General features: G+C 35.9%; 1 protein-coding gene across 7 annotated transcripts in view; it reads left to right on the forward strand.

Moving 5' to 3' along the window:
* The window catches only part of PHC3 (polyhomeotic homolog 3), a 79,654-nt gene that overhangs the window by 25,873 nt on the left and 36,942 nt on the right, over positions 1-16,839 (forward strand). For all 7 annotated transcript variants that reach the window (XM_065943069.1, XM_065943072.1, XM_065943071.1 and 4 more), the window contains 3 exons: positions 1,565-1,663; positions 8,084-8,330; positions 15,750-16,621. In XM_065943069.1, the coding sequence (XP_065799141.1) occupies positions 1,565-1,663; positions 8,084-8,330; positions 15,750-16,621 (1,218 nt within the window). The remainder of the gene's footprint in view (positions 1-1,564; positions 1,664-8,083; positions 8,331-15,749; positions 16,622-16,839) is intronic.

Genomic DNA, 16,839 nt, shown 5'->3' on the forward strand with positions numbered 1-16,839 from the left:
TGCTAGAGAAGAGCTTTATTCCTGATAGGAATTTATTTATATTTTTATATCCAGTGAACTAAATGCATATATGGATTCCCAATTCTTTACTAAAATTGCAGAGAAAGTCTCCATCATATTTCTAATGGGAAGCAGTGATAATGACTCTCTTTCTATTTACAGACTATTCAGTAGACATGACCATATTTCTGGTTGTTCCACCCCCCCCCCCCCCCCCAACATGAGATCTCATGTAATCAACAGTAAGCTTCAGAATTGGGCTTCCCAGGTAGCTCTGGTGGTAAAGAACCCACCTGCTAATGCAGGAGATGTCAGAGACAGGGTTAGATCCCTGGGTCGGGAAGATCCTCTGGAGAAGGGCGTGGCAACTCACTCCAGTATCATTGCCTGGAGAATCCCATGGACAGAGGAGCCTGGTGGGCTGCAGTCCATAGGGTCGCAGAGTCAAACACGACTGAAGCGACTTAGCACACATACACACACTTCAAAATCAGGGAAACTATTTGAAATGATTGCTATTCGGCTGTTTTTAATCTTTAAAACGGGCAGTTTCATATGGTTCATGCTAGATAGAACATCTTTTTAGGTTTAGTGCTTTTAGCTGTTTGTATTGAATCCTTCTTGTGAAAGTTAAACTTTGTTGTTTAATTCACTTAAATTTAGTATATAAAGAACTGAAGTTTAAAAGATCCTTTAATTGATAATTTAAACAGAAATGGTTTTTGAGGAATTGTATAACTTTTGATGCAATTTTGAGATATTCACAGGTTCTTTGAAACAATTGTCATAATTTACTAAGTTGGATTGGGTAATCTCTAAGTGGATTGTATTGCCTTTTTAAAATTAATGGCCTTGTTTCAATATTAAAAAATTAAACAGATGGTGATAATTAAATAGAGTATATCTTTTTGATGTAAAGTTTTTTTTGCAAGCTGTTTTATTGTTGAATTTTGACATGTTGTGGCATTTACACTTAGAATGAATATTTCTTTACAAATACTTTTAAAATCAAGAGCAACCTAGGTTTGTACTACACACAGATCCTGTGTAGGTGAGTGAAATATTATAGTATAGTATGTGGCATAGTTATCCTTTGGGGGTAAAGAGGACTGAAAAGACTTTTTGGTGTTTCTTTTCATGTTTCTTACTGAAATTTAATTTGCATTCAAGAGCAGTGACAATGGTTATCTGTTACAACTTCCATTTTAGGAATCCTGCCACAATAGTTTTGAGCTAGGAAAAGTTTTAATAGTTTACTTGGGGAAAAATTTGGTATGTGGATTTTATATTGCCAAAATACATTTTCTTTTTTGAGCACTGATTTATTTTCTACTCATCAGAATCATGAACTGTTTGAGAAATGTTTATGGTTTTTTCTTTTTTTTCCTTTTGAGTTCTCTATTATCAAAAACTTCTCCTTGTCATGTAAAACCTTTTGCGTAGGAAACAGTCCTAACCTGCATTGTCTTTCTGTCTCAGATTTCAGTCTCTTGCCTGCTATACATTGTGTGTGGGACATGTTCTTTTGTCTTAGGGTATTTTTTTGGTTTTTCTGTCTGTACAGCTGATTTTCACACCCGCTACCACTGTGGCTGCTGTACAGTCTGACATTCCTGTTGTCTCGTCGTCATCGTCATCTTCCTGTCAGTCTGCAGCTACTCAGGTGAGCTTGTCCAGCTTCGTGAGTTGGTACTCCAAGGTCTGGGTCTTCAGGTTAAAGATAAGCGTACGTTTGTGTTTAAGTTACTGATGGGTTCAGTGCTTTTTGTCATACATTTCAGATTAACATTTAATATAGTGAGAACTTCAAGAACGTTTTTTGGTTCTGTAGAAATTATAATGCCATGAAACATGGATATTTAGGTTATTTGACATTAGTAAAGTTAATATGTTTTTGCAGTGACATTTTAGGTTCAGTTCTGTTGTAAAGCAGAACTGCTTTTATGTGAGATGCATTCTTCAGTTTCCTTTGCAAACAGTTAAGTAATAACTAAGTCAGGATAGCTCTTGAATTTAAAAATGATAAATTTTTAATTTAAAAAATAGAGTTGGATAAATTTTAAATTTAAAAAATTGAGTAGGATATCACTCAATTTTTTATTTTTGTTTGGTTCTATGGAACACTAATTTTCACCTTACACCATTCACAAAAATAAAATAGAACTAGAATGTAGACCTGAAGACAAAAGATGAAACTATTAAACCTCTGGAAGAAGACAAAGGAGATAGTTTTATAGCTCTAGGGTGGGCAAAGCTCTTTCAGATAGGACACAAAAAGAATTAGCCATTAAAAAAAAAAAGAATTAGCCATAAAAAAAAAAATAATGATAAATTGGATTTTATCAAAATTTAAAACTGTTCTTCGAAAGACATTGCTACAGAAATGAAGAGGCAAGCCACAGACTGAGGGGGAATGTTCACAGAAAAAAAATACATATATATATCTGACAAAGGACTTATATTGAGAATATATAAAATAGGTGTAAAACTCAATGAGATCTTGAACAGTTTAGTTAAAAATGGGCAAAAGATTCAACACTTGACAAAAGAGGAAAAGCAGAAGGCCAATGAGCACATGAAAAAAATGCTCAACATTATTAGTCTTTCTAGAAATGTAAACCAAAACCACAGTGAGTATCACTGTAGACTCACTAGAAAGGCTGAAATGAAGGAGATTGAAAATACCATGTTTGGCAAGAATGTGGAGCAGCCGTACTGTCACATGTGAAGTTAAACGTATGCTTAACATGTGACCCAGCAATTCCACTTCTAGATGTTTACCCTGAGAGATTTGAAAACATATATCCACATAAAGATATTTAAATGAGTGTTCATAGCAGCTCTATTGAGAATAACCCCAAATTGGAAGTAACCAATCTGCTTTAACTGGTGAATGGATAAGCATATTGTGGAATATTGCTCAGAAATAAAAAGGAACAGACTACTGATACATCCCAGAGACATTATAGTTAGTCAGAGAAGCCAGATATCAGAGAGTGCATGCTTTGTGACTTCATTTATATGAATTCCAGAACAGGCAGAACTAATCTATAGTGAAAAAGAAACGGATTTGTGATACCTCGAGCAGAAGGTGGAGGAGATGGACTGGGAAGGGGCATGAGTGAAGGGAATGTTCTATATTTTAATTGGGGTGGTGGTAACATGTATACATATGTCAAAACTTAATGCATTGGTTCATTCATTTTATTATATGTATGTTACACCTCAGGTTAATAAAAATGAATGAAATCGAGTACATTTTTAAGTAAAGCTGTTGAGTAGACTTCTATATTGTATGATATCATTTTATATTTTTCCATTGTTAATATTTTGGATTGCATATGGCAGAAGTTAATATATCCTAATAAGGTCATCCTTGGCTTTGTAATTTTAATAATCTCAATCATCTGGTAAAAGGTACAAAATGAGTTAGCAGTAATATTCTTTGGTATTTTTCATGGAATCTCTTTCTTTTCATCAGAAAGGTCTGTTCTGATATATCAGCATATAAAGGTGGTGATCAGTTAAACTCTGGTTTCTCCTAATTGTTATGTGACCCTCTATAGTTCCTTTTTTGTATACATCACTTTCCATGTTTACAAAATGAGACCTTTGTTAACATTAAGATGTTTTGGGCTCTAAACTTTAAACGTCTCTTTGTGGAGTGAATTTATTGAAGTAATTATCATCCTGTTTTTGTGTTTTAATAAAACCTAATAGAGCTAGACCTTTATCAGCTTCCAGAATTATAAAGTGCCATGGAGCTTAGAGTTAGGTTGCCATTGAACTTAAGTGCATGAAGGTCCTGCATGGGCTTAAGTTCAACTTCCACTGCAGTCATTTATTAGTTGTGTGACTTCAGACAAGTTACCAAACATCTCTAGTGGTTATACATACTTGTAGGGTTAAGCTGAAGAGTAATATATGTTTAGTGCCTAGAATCTTATAGGTACTCAGTGCTTTCTCTGCAGAGGAAAGAATTGGAAGACATGGGCTTATAAGCTGACTTTGGCAAGTCACTTTGTCACTTACCAGTTGATTCATTTTGGACAGGTCGTAGCATGGTGTTTATAAGCTTGGACTCTGGAGCCAGATTCTCTGGGTTCAAAGACGTGTTCTACCACCTTCTCATTTTCTATCCTTAAACTCTCACTTCAGTTTCAACAGTATAAAGTAAAATAGCTATAAAATAATTATAATGCCTCATAGGGTTGTAATGAGAATTAAATAGGTTAATAAAATGAAAAACAAGTTTCTGTTAACCTAGTTAGCATTCACTAAATGTTAGCTGCTGTTATTACTTATGCTGAGCTTCAATTTCTTCCCTTTAAACTGGAAGTAATAGCTCAGAGTTGTTACAAGGAATAGACACTCAGCATAGTGCCTGGCACATAAAATATCACATGCTACTAATTACTGTTTTTGTTATACAGTGTCTAAAGGTGAGTCACAAATTCGGTTCTTAGCTTTTACATAGCTAATAGTGAAGAAAGAAATACAACCATTTAAAGAATTTGCAGTCTCCAAGGTAAAATAAACCAGTTATTAGGAAAATACAATTAACAAACTCTCTATAGAGCACAGTCTGTTTTGTGGGTTCTCATGGAGAAAACATCTTGCATTGTCTTTAGTAGCATCTTTAGTGTGAACATAGTTAAAGTAATTTATAGAATTAGCTCTTTGGGTCCAGATATGATATTTATAGGTATGTGGCGCTCTAGTAATCTGACTTGGAGTATTACAGTGGTAACTTTCCTCAAGTTCAGGGCTGTTCGTTTGAAGAATTTCTGTTCCACTTTGTTAATTTTTAAACATATATTTGCATTTTTAAAAAATATTTTGATTCAAATTGAGAAATGCCAAATTTGAAGTTTTAATATTCTTTAACTGACAAACGTCAGTATAAGTTAATTTTTCCTTAGTAATAAAATTTATAGCACACTGTAAAAAATAAGAAATTGGGACTATCTTACCCTTATTTACTGTTTTAAATGCTCCATCTCGTATCCTTACCTTAAAAAAAAAAATCTTTCAGAAAGTTTTCATAATACTAAAAGTATGCTATGGAATAGTAAGAAATCTTACTAAGGCTATCAGGGAAATATTGTAAGAATTGAGGAGAAAATAGTCTTTTAGATTTAGATGCTAGAAATAGTTCTGCACTCTTAATTTCCTTATCTGCAAAGAAGAGATGCTGCGATAATTCACACATAGTTAGGTCCAAATTAAAAAACAAGTGAGTATTTGGGTAATCCACTATAAAAATGTGAGGTGTGAAATTAGCAAGAATATTTTGTGGGAAAGGTAGACTCTTTTAAGTCAGAAGGTTTCTACAAAGTGATTATAGGAAAAGTTCAGATGAAATTAAAATTGGACATCAGATAGATGCCATAATATTCTTTATCTTAGAAAGGGTGGGTTCTTTTTAAAAGTGAAGTTCTGTCAAGGATATCTGAACATGTGATTTTTCTATTAACAGCTCATTTAGCTCTGTATATACTTCAGGAGTATAGTTTACATGTTTGAAATTTATTGTAAATATTTAAGCTTAGATGACCATAGATAGTAAAGCCATATTCTGAAGTTTATTCATTTATATAAATAAAATACAATATATACACACACACTTTCTTTCAGAACTCCAGAAAACAAAGGGAAAACTAGAAGAAAAAAGTATATTAAATGGACTGCTGCAGGTTAAGGTTTCATTGTGTCAAATATTCATTTGCTTTGAATATTCTTTTAATTTGAAGAAAAGTTTTGTTTTTCAGGCTATAATTCAGCCTTTGAATATCATCATGAGGTGGTCCACTTTATGTATTATTTATGGCACATGTTAAATTTTATGTTGTTTCTCCCTTGCTTCCTGAGAGTTTTTAATATTCTTCTGCTAGACATTTGTTGAGATTTTTTTTTGGTTAAACATGAACAGATTTTAGTGTTAGCTTAAGAAAACTATAAATAGAACAAGATACTTAACAAAATTCGTGTCAAACATATTTCGGAATCACATATTGGAGAATGCTTCAGGCTTGTGTAGTTTCTGTTAGGTCTGCAGCCAGAACTGTGGGGATTAAAAAAATGAATGTCAGAGATGAGAGCCTGCCAGTCAGAGCCTCAGTATGTCACAGACATAGACATTACTAATTCTAAAATAAGCTAGACCCTTGTCAGTGGTATAGGCCAGTATGATCCAAATTCTATGGGAAAAGTATAGACAGGAGGATAAATTATTTCTAACCAGACACATGGAGAGGTTTCTTTGGGAGAATGAGTAGAAATTTAACTGGTTTTGAGCAGTGTGTTGGACTTCAGGTGACCACGTTGAGGCAAGGGGAATTTGAACGGGGGCTCTAAATGAAGAAAGTGCAAGATGTGTTTGGAGAAGGACGAGCAGAAGAGTTTGGTTAGAAAATGAGGACTGTGAACTGAAATAGTGGAAAAGGGCTCGACGCAGTTTGGGCCCAGACAAGTGGGGGACTTTGAGTGGCGAGCTGGGAAATCTGGATTTCAGCATGTTTTATTCTTGTGTTAAATTTCAGTAATAACAGCAGTGATTCAGTGTGTTTACATTGCTGTGAAATATTTGAGAAAAATCAGAGAAAATGCTCCATATGGTCTCACTTAGAAAAGTCTTTCAAGTAACTTAGAACTGAGTAAAACTTCAACTGCGCTGAAGTAAACATTTATTTAGCATCTGCTGTTGGCTGAACACTGCATTGGCACCTGGAAAGAGAAGGTATCGCGCATCAGTTAATGGTACTGGTGTAGAGACCAAACATTCATAAAGCAGCAATATATTTGTCACCCTACAATCTCTTTACTTCAGTTTCCCTTCCTAACATTAATATATTTGGTGCGTTCATTCCAGAGAGGCAAAAAGTTAGGCATCCAGAAGAGGCATTTTCTCTTACTGTTTTAAAATGTTATAAGCCTCAGATGTGAGTAATTGGGATAATCTTTGCCACCATCCTGACTGGCAGTGTTTAGAAGCCCTGGTGTACACAGGAGTCGGGCTTCCGTGGTGGCTCGGCCTGCAGTGTGGGAGACCTGGGATCGATCCCTGGTTTGGAGAGATCCCCTGGAGGAGGGCATGGCAGCCCACTCCAGTATTCTTGCCTGAAGAATCCCATGGACAGGAGCCTGGTGGGCTACAGTCGAGGGGGTCGCCAGAAGTGGGACACAACTATCTGTCTGTGCACACAGATGGGCGTCCTCACAACAGAGCATTTCAGTGGCATCCGCAGTCTCTCCAGCTCGTGAGATCCGGTTCTCGAGGGCAGATGAGTGTTTCATAACCATCTCAACAAAATCTCATGCTTTAAAGCTAGTTAATGGAAATGCTTTTAGTAATTATCACAGTGGGTTTGGTGATTTCATGAATATCTTTTCTTAGAAGATTAGTGTTCCCTTATAATCTCTTTATTATTATATATATATTATTAAAAAGTTTCTAGGTCTATAGAGATAGTAGATAATCTTTGTAGACCTAGTAACTTTTTTGTTATCTCTTTTCTGATCTTTATTAAGATAGCAATATTGTATTCACACTCCCCTAATTGTGTGTAGTAATTTCTCACAAGTTTATGAGGGGCTTGTAGGCTTGAAATGTTTCTCAGTGCTGACTCAAGAGTGAAGTTGAAGGAATTGCTCACTCTTCCCTCTGCGTCCTGGGCTCTCCCACCTCTGCCACTTGGCTCAAGTTTTCCCCTTTGCCTGGAATGCTCTTCCTGTTTCTCCTTCCCTTTTCACTGTCTCTGACCTGGTAACTTTAAAATGCAGCATGTTACAAGGTAATTTCCTCCTGTTCATAGTTCTTTTGCCATATGTATATAATCTATTTAGTTCTCAATGATTCTTTTCCTTCATGTCTTTAAAAAAAAATTGCCATTTAATGTTTAAGGTACGATTAATTAGAATAACAACTCCCCTTTCCTTCAGGGTTAGTTAGTTGTTTTACATGTTTGGAACTTTTATGTATAAAAAAGCACTATAAATATGTTGTCACTGTTACAATGGTAGCGATTACCACATCAATTAATACCATCTGTTTCATCCTTGTTTTTTGTTGTGTGGTTCTTAGGTTCAGAATTTAACATTACGCAGCCAGAAGTTGGGTGTATTATCTAGCTCACAAAATGGTCCGCCAAAAAGTACTAGTCAAACTCAGTCATTGACAATTTGTCATAACAAAACAACAGTGACCAGTTCTAAAATCAGCCAACGAGATCCTTCTCCAGAAAGTAATAAGAAGGGAGAAAGTCCAAGTCTGGAGTCAAGAAGCACAGCTGTCACCCGGACATCAAGTATTCACCAGTTAATAGCACCAGGTGGGAAAAACTTTTCTTGAAAATAGTTGCATTATTCATTTTCTTCGCAGGCAGAGCAAAACAAAAGATATCACTTGAACGAGAATACTTTTAAAACATTATAAAGTGTGAATTTTATAAGTTAACAAAAGAATGTTTCAGTAGTATAACTTGAAAAAAGAAGAGCCCAACAGTTAAAGCATTATAATAGGTTTTTTTGGTCAGTTGACATTTGATTAACATCTTCATTGTGTGCTAGTCTCCTGTTGTATGGGTAAAACCTGTTAGCTTTAAAAAAAATTTTGCCTGTGGTTTATTTAATATGCTTTACTTGTCCAAAATTAAAAGCTTTTTTAAAAAGCAAGTATATATTTTTCTTTAAAATTGTGACTAGTGGGAGGAATTTATCACTTTCCAAAAATAAGGATTATGCATAATTATTTTCCTCACCAAGTTGCTCTTTTCCCATCTTTGATTTCATCTCTGAGAGGAAGATGTCAGAGAACCAATTAAGTTGTTTTTATTCTCGTCAGCCTTTGAAACCCATGTCTGTTCCCTTTGTCATCTATAGATAATCTTCCTTCATGGTTCTTATGCTGAAAGTGTTAGGGCTGTGCAGAGTGAGTTTCCTTATCATGTCTTCTGTTCATCTCAGAATTTCTCAGTTTTAAGCTTTCTTCATTTCTAGTAGGATAAGGAATTACCTGCTTTCTGCTTTAAAGTTAGCACTATTTCCTTGTGTCATTGATTGCATTTTTTTAAAACTGGTTCCTGACCTTCTCTCATAGTTAAAGCAACTTTTGTCTCCCTCATGCTGGATCCTTTCTTATACTTTTTAAGCCTACTTAGATCTCTCCTATTCTTCATATATCTACATATGTTTTTATACCAGTTTAATTTGTTTATTGAAAGTGTGTGTGTGTGTGTCATGCACTGAGCTAGGCACCTCATATATGTTACCTAAAAAAAAAATCTTCTTTGATCCAGCCTTATCAGGTATGTATCTTCTTTCTATCCTGTTATAATTATGCAATACTTTTTATAACATATATATTTTATTGAAGTATAGTTGACTTAAAATGTTTAGGTGCACAGCAAGGTGACTCAGTTATACAAATACACATATATTATTTTTGAAATTATTTTCCATCATAGGTTATTACAAGATATTAACTATAGTTCCGTTGACTATACAGTAAACCTTTGTTGCTTGTTGCATATCTATTTTTAAATTAGAAATCTAGCATTCTATTCATACTAAGTCAAACAAGTGGAATCAAATGTCATAATTTTTTACTTAGACAAAAATTTGTAAGTTTTCTAAAATATACATATTTATACAAAAGCTTTTCTACTACTCTTGATAAAGGCTTGAGAGACAACATAAAAAAGGAGATGGAGAAATTGGAGAATATAAACTGAATGGGAGCATTGAATATGAAATAGAAAAAGTGAAACTGACTAGATAAAAATAAAAGATCATCATATAGTCCAGTTGTTTTTAAACATGATTGCTCATTAGAAACATATCTGGAACTCTGGAGAACAAAAGCAATACCTGAGCATTTGTATTTTTCAAAAAATTTCAAGATAATTCTGGTAATGCATCTGCATTTTAAAAAATGATTACAGGTTTTTCTATTAGATCCTAGTTTTGGTGATATAGAGTTCTATTTTTCTGTTGACCAATCATGATACAATGATATTAAGTGAATAATCATTACATAATCTCAATAGGAAAAGATGTTTTATCAGTTTTCATAATCAATAGCCAGACAAAAAATAAAAGATAGTTACAGTTGCAAACTATAATGGGAATATGATTAGCTTAACACTATAAAATAATTACATAAAATTTGGGGGGTCAAGTAGAGTGATGTGGTAAGTGGAAGTGCATACATGTACATGTTTTCATCCACTCAACCAATCTGTGTCTTTTGGTACGTTTAATCCATTTACATTTAGGGTAATTATCAATATGTATGATCCTATTACCATTTTCTTAATTGTCTTGGGTTTATTTTCTGTCTTGGGTTTCTTTTCCTTGTTTTTTGTTTCCTGCCTAGAGAAGTTAGTTCCTTTCGCATTTGTTGTAAAGCTGGTTTTGGTGGTGCTGAATTGTCTGAACTTTTGTCTGTCTGGAAAGCTTTTGATTTCTCCATAAAATCTGAAGGCGAGTCTTGCTGGGTAGAGTATTCTTGGTTGTAGGTTCTTACCATTCATCACTTTAAATAATCATGCCATTCCCTTTTGGCTTGTAGAGTTTCTGTTGAGAAATCAGCTGATAGCCTGATGGGAGTTCCCTTGTATGTTATTTGTTGTTTTCCCTTGTTGCTTTTAATATTTTATCTCTGTTTAATTTTTGTCAGTTTGACAGTAATGTGTCCTGGGGTGTTTCTCCTTGGGTTTATCCTTCCTGGGACTCTGTGCTTCCTGGACTTGATTGACTATTTCCTTTCCCATGTTAGGGAAGTTTTCAGCTATTATCCCTTCAAATATTTTCTCTCTCTTCTTCTGGGACCTCTAAAATGTGAATGTTGGTGCATTTAATGTTGTCGAAGAGGTCTTTTAGGCTGTCTTCTTTTCTTTTCATTCTTTTTTCTATATTTTGTTCTGTGGCAGTGATTTTTACCATTCTGTTCTCCAGATCATTTATCCATTTTTCTGCCTCAGTTATTCTGCTGTTGGTTCCTTCTAGTGTGTTATTCATCTCTGTTCTTTAGTTCTTCTAGGTCTTTGGTAAACATTTCTTACATCTTCTCATTCTTTGCCTTCATTCTTTTCCTGAGATCCTGGATCATCTTCATTACCATTATTCTGAATTTTTTTTCTGGAAGATTGCCTGTCTCCACTTCATTGAGTTGTTTCTCTGGGGTTTTATCTTGTCTCGTCATCTGAGACATAACATTCTGCTTTTTCATGCTGATTAACTTTCTGTCATATGGTTTTTGTTTTAAAAGCTGCTATGAGACTGCTGCTTCCTGCTTCTGTCTGCCCTCTGATGGAAGAGGCTAAGAGGCTTGTTTAAGCTTCTTGATGGGAGGGACTGGCATGGGAAAAATTGGGTCTTACTCTGGTGTGCAGGGCCTTGCTCAGTAAAGCTTTAATCCAATTATCTGCTGATGGGTGGGGTTGCACTCCCTCCCTGGTAGTTGTTTGGCCTGAGGTGACCCAGCAGTGGAGTCTGTGAGCTCTGTGATAGGGTTAATGGTGAATTCCAAGAGGGTTTATGCCAGTGAGTACCTTCCAGTGCCCCTGTGCCTGTGATGAGCCCCTGCTGACCCACGGCTCCATAGGAGACCCTCCAACACTAGCAGGTAGTTTTGATTTTGGTCTTCTGTGGGGTCCTGCTCCTCTCTTCTGGGTCTTGGTGCGTGCAAAATTTTGTTTGTGCCCTCCAACACTGGAATCTGTTTCCCTCAGTACTCTGGAAGTCCTCTAATCAAATCCCACTGGCCCTCAAGGCCAGATTCCCTGGGGATTCCCAGTCCCTTTGTTAGATCCCCAGGCTGGGAAAGCTGACATGGGTTTCAGAATCTTCACAATAGTGTGAGAACGTCTTTGGTATTTCTGTTCTCCAGTCTGTGGGTCACCCACCTGGCAGTTATGGGATTTGATTTGATTGCGATTGTGCCCCTCCTACCATCTTGCTGAGGCTGCTTTTTCTTTGGACATGAGGTATATTTTTTGACGTGTTGATGGCAGCTAGTTGCTGTTTGATTTTGGTACTCTCACAGGAGATGAGCACACGTCCTTCTGGTTCACCATCTTGAACTGCCCTCTATGCATTACTTCTTAAAGTTTCATTTTATTAATACACTGCTGAAGCTTGCCTTCCCTCCATCTAAACCTGTTTCTTTTTTCATATTTCCTCTGTGCTAATATTGCCAACTTTCTCTATATCACATAATCTCAAGATCTTGTTAGAATGTAAAAATAATAAATCCATTGATAGTGTGGTTACATGTGAATTCTTCTTAATAAGCATCTCGGTGCCAGGTCCTGCTGTTTGTATGGCCTGGTAACAGGTTTTTTGTACTGTATTATATAGAGCGTTCTTAGCCTCATACCTGCCCCTGGCCAGTGTTTTGTTTTTTGGTTATTTTTAGCCACGCCGCATGGCTTGTGGAATTTCAGTTCCCTGACCAAGGGTTGAACCTTGGACGGTACCTTCAGCAGTGAAAGCAGAGTCCTATCCATGGACTGCCCGGTAATTCCTTGGCCAGTGTTGATAGAAGGAGTTAGTGTGGGGAGGCAGTGACTCACTGTGCTTGGAGTGACTGCTCAGGGGAAAATTTCTAGTGATTTCTATAGTTTAAATGAAGGGGAGGTTAATTTCCTTCCAAAGAGAAAGGTACAAAGTCTGTCAGGGTTAGTTCAAGCAAAGAGATTCATTTTTCGATTTTCAATCCCTTCGAACCCCCTAATACCTGGTTCTAAGTTGGCAAGGCAGCAGTTATAATTTTTCTGCCCTTTTAGATGTTCTCCTCTTGCTGGTGGGGTATTAGTCTGAAGCTAAAATGTTTAAAGATTCTTGATTTGGTAATTTGTCCTTTTCTTCAGTTGGAATTTGTTTGCTCTTGCAGGTCACTTTCAAATATTAAAAAATCTACTTGTGTTCCAACATAATGTACAGTCTAATATTATAATAGACATGTTTATTATTTCCTTACATATATTTCTAGGGTGCTAAAACCATTTACTTTTCTTCACCATTTCTTCTTGAGAGTGAAATTCCCGCTTGATATTTATTAATCCTTTTCTTAATATATAAAATAAAGGCAAACTTTAACCAAATATCTGGAAATTATCATGAGCTGTATTAGAACTCAAGTTTTTTAATAGCAGTTTTTAGAACTTTTATGAAATTAACCTAATTAAAAAATATGCTTGTTTGCAGATATTAATCCAGTATGTAGAAGGACTTAATGAAAGCCTAATTAGTCTGCTTAGATTGCCATTAAAAAATACCATAGACTAGGTAGCTTAAACAACAGAAATTGATGGAAAGCTCAGGATCAAAAGCTGGTAGTGTTTTGGTTTTTGGTGAGCGCTTTCTTCCAGGCTTGCAGATGGCTGCCACCTTGTATGTCCTCACGTGGTCTTCCCTCTGAGTGTGAGAAGAGGATAGCAAGTTTTCCTGTTGGGTCAGGGTTTTGCCCGTTGACCTTATTTAACCGTATATTACTTCCTCAGAGGCACCATTACCAAAAACAGTCACAGTAAGAACTGAACGTGTGAATTTTGGGGGACACAAACATGTGGACCGTAGTCGGGACCCAGATTCAGCCAGGACTGTGGCTGCTTTTATGCCCAGTGCTACCCCTTAATAGCCAGGTGATGGCAGGCAAGTCACCTGATTATTGAAAGTTTCTTCACCTGAAATATATTGGATTAGTAGAGTACCTGTCTTAGCTCATGGGGTTGTAGTAACTATGGAATGAAATGATATATTTAATAATTTACAATTATTTGCAATAATAAAAGGTTCTACTTTGTATGTAGACTACCTGACAATACTAAAGTGTTTGTTAAAATAAGAAAAATTAACAAATGTCATATTCTTCAGAGCACTAAGACTTCTTATACAGAAGTATTGTTTAAGATATCCTCACAGTTATTCTATAGTATGTGTGCTTGTCAGTTGGACTTAGGACTAATATAAAATATATAGACACACACACACACAAAAAAATATATAGACACATTCTGATGTCTGATCAAAGAAAAGTTTAATTTAGGTGAAAGGATAACTGTTTCTCTAGTGAATTACCAGCTCTAGAAAACAAAGTTTGCTTACTTGCTAGAGCACAGAGAGACTTTTTATTCTTGTGACTATAGTCTCCATTGTATTTCAAGAATATGGCAAATCTTAATTATAACTTAAAAAATTGAAGTAAAGTGGGCCTTTGCTGTTATGCTCACAAAACCTCTATTTCCTTATCTGTAAAAAAGCAATAATAATACCTACTCCACAGACATTTTATAAGTACAAAGGAAAGTTATGTGAAAGCATCTTAAGCCCCTCAGTGGAAAGGTACTCTACACAAAGCCAATATTTCATTGACTGTAATATAGAGTGTTTACCAATACATTTATAAGGTGGTGACGTAAAATTTTCAGTCTTAGTTTAAAATGCTAGTCTAGTTATATGAAGATTATTATCTAATTTCCATTTTGGTTTCAACAATGGTTGGGTATTTGTTAAACCTTCTAAATGCTTCTTTCTTGAGATGTTAATCAGATGTTAATTTCTTTAAAGAATCTCCAGAATTTTAAATAATAACCAAATGCAAAAAGATTGAAATAAGTTGTTAGAATTTTTTTATAATGTTTTTGTCACAAATGTGGTTCAGTGTAAAAATAAAAGACGTTACAGTCTGAGATTGAGAAAAAAATTTTGTCTGTCTTTTGGTTTGTTTTAAATGTGACAATTGATACACGATATTAATATTAAGCAGTCTTTCCAGTTTATCTTCTAGTGAACCCAGTTTCCATTATTTAGATAGGATTTTAGCAGCATCTCCCTCTATGTAAACATATGCACCAGTATACAGAAGAGGCATAATGATGTGGAAACCACTTAGTACTTGATTTTGCTAATTCTTATATATATGTGTGTGTATGTATATATATACTTTTTTTCCTATTATGAGTGACTCCTTTGTGGAAAAAACTGATGTTATTACTTACAGATTACTCTAGGGTTTTGTGAGTGTGGGGAAGAAGAGAAGTAAACCAAGATCCTTTATCTAGACAGCATGACTTGACAGTATTATTTTTCTACAACAGAACTAGTGCTGTCCTAGATTTGGAATGGCCTCTGAAATTTCATTTCACAATGGTTAAATTTCATTTAATCATTCTGTAGGAGTTACACACATGTTTTGCTTAACTGAATTAACTTTTTATACAAAAGTTTTCCTCGGTCAGATAGTACCAACTGTTTATCTTGGTTTAAATTTGGGAACTTATTTTGGAAGCTTTTTAAGTAATTGACTGTTAGTTGGAAGAATGTTTAGAGATGGATTAAAAAGGATACAATCTTTATTTTATGATTTTAGAGTTATTGTAGTATAATATAAAGGTACTTGTTCAGTTATGTTCTTCTTGCCAAAGAATGATTCAAGTAGATACACTTTGTTAAAAGTTACTGGAAATATTTGATGACCTTTAAAATTTAATAAGAATAAATCATGTGTAAATTCAGATTTATATCCGTTGTTTTAGGCAGTTTTCTTTTGGAACTTATCACAGTGTCGTTTATGAAATTATGTAGTTTTTCAAGGAAAAGTTGTTTGTCATTACATTTTTGAATCATTCTTATTAGGAAGACTCATTATAGATTTCTGATGTGAAAACTTTCCTCCTTTAGATTTATTTTAAAATGTATGTGATGTTTTTGAAATAAAGACTAATTGTCATTTTTTTCTCTCGTAGCGTCATATCCTCCAATTCAGCCTCATCCTCTAATAAAACATCAGCAGATTCCTCTTCATTCACCACCTCCCAAAGTTTCCCATCATCAGCTGATACTACAGCAGCAGCAACAGCAAATTCAGCCAATCACACTCCAGAGTCCAACTCAAGACCCACCGCCCTCCCAGCACTGTCTGCCACTCCCAAACCACGGCCTGCCGCCAGCCCCCAGCAGCTCCCAGTCACAGCATTGCTCACCAGTTCAGAGTCATCCCCCTCCTCTGGCAATGTCTCCTAGCCAGTCACAGTCAGCACAGCAGTCTGTAGTGGTGTCTCCTCCTCCACCTCATTCACCAAGTCAGTCTCCTACTATAATTATTCATCCACAAGCACTTATTCAGCCACACCCTCTTGTGTCGTCAGCTCTCCAGCCAGGGTCAAACTTGCAGCAGTCCACCGCTAATCAGGTGCAACCTACAGCACAGCTGAATCTTCCATCCCACCTTCCACTTCCAGCTTCCCCTGTTGTACACATTGGTCCAGTTCAGCAGTCCGCCTTGGTGTCCCCAGGTCAGCAGATTGTGTCTCCAACATCACACCAGCAGTATTCAACTCTGCAGTCCTCTCCAATCCCAATTGCAACCCCTCCACAGATGTCGACATCACCTCCAACTCAGATTCCACCACTGCCCCTGCAGTCTATGCAGTCTTTACAAGTGCAGCCTGAAATTCTATCCCAGGGTCAGGTTTTGGTGCAGAATGCTTTGGTGTCTGAAGAGGAGCTTCCAGCTGCAGAAGCTTTGGTCCAGTTGCCATTTCAGACTCTTCCTCCTCCACAGACTGTTGCGGTAAACCTACAAGTACAACCACCAGCACCCGTTGATCCACCAGTGGTAAGCCCTTGGAAGCTCTTTGACTTTCTTGCTGAACTGAAAGTAAACAGTTTTCTCCCACGTTGTGTTTTATCATTAGATCTAAATGCCTATGAATTTAAAAAGCTTGAAATTTCCATCTGTCAGTGTCTGACATATGTGCTATATGGGCCAAAAAAAAAGCCATTTGTTGTAGTATGGTTGCATGCTTGATAATTTGTGATGGTTATTAAAGTCCC

Source organism: Muntiacus reevesi, chromosome 8 (assembly GCF_963930625.1).
Source record: "Muntiacus reevesi chromosome 8, mMunRee1.1, whole genome shotgun sequence".
In the NCBI taxonomy this organism is placed as follows: domain Eukaryota; kingdom Metazoa; phylum Chordata; class Mammalia; order Artiodactyla; family Cervidae; genus Muntiacus; species Muntiacus reevesi.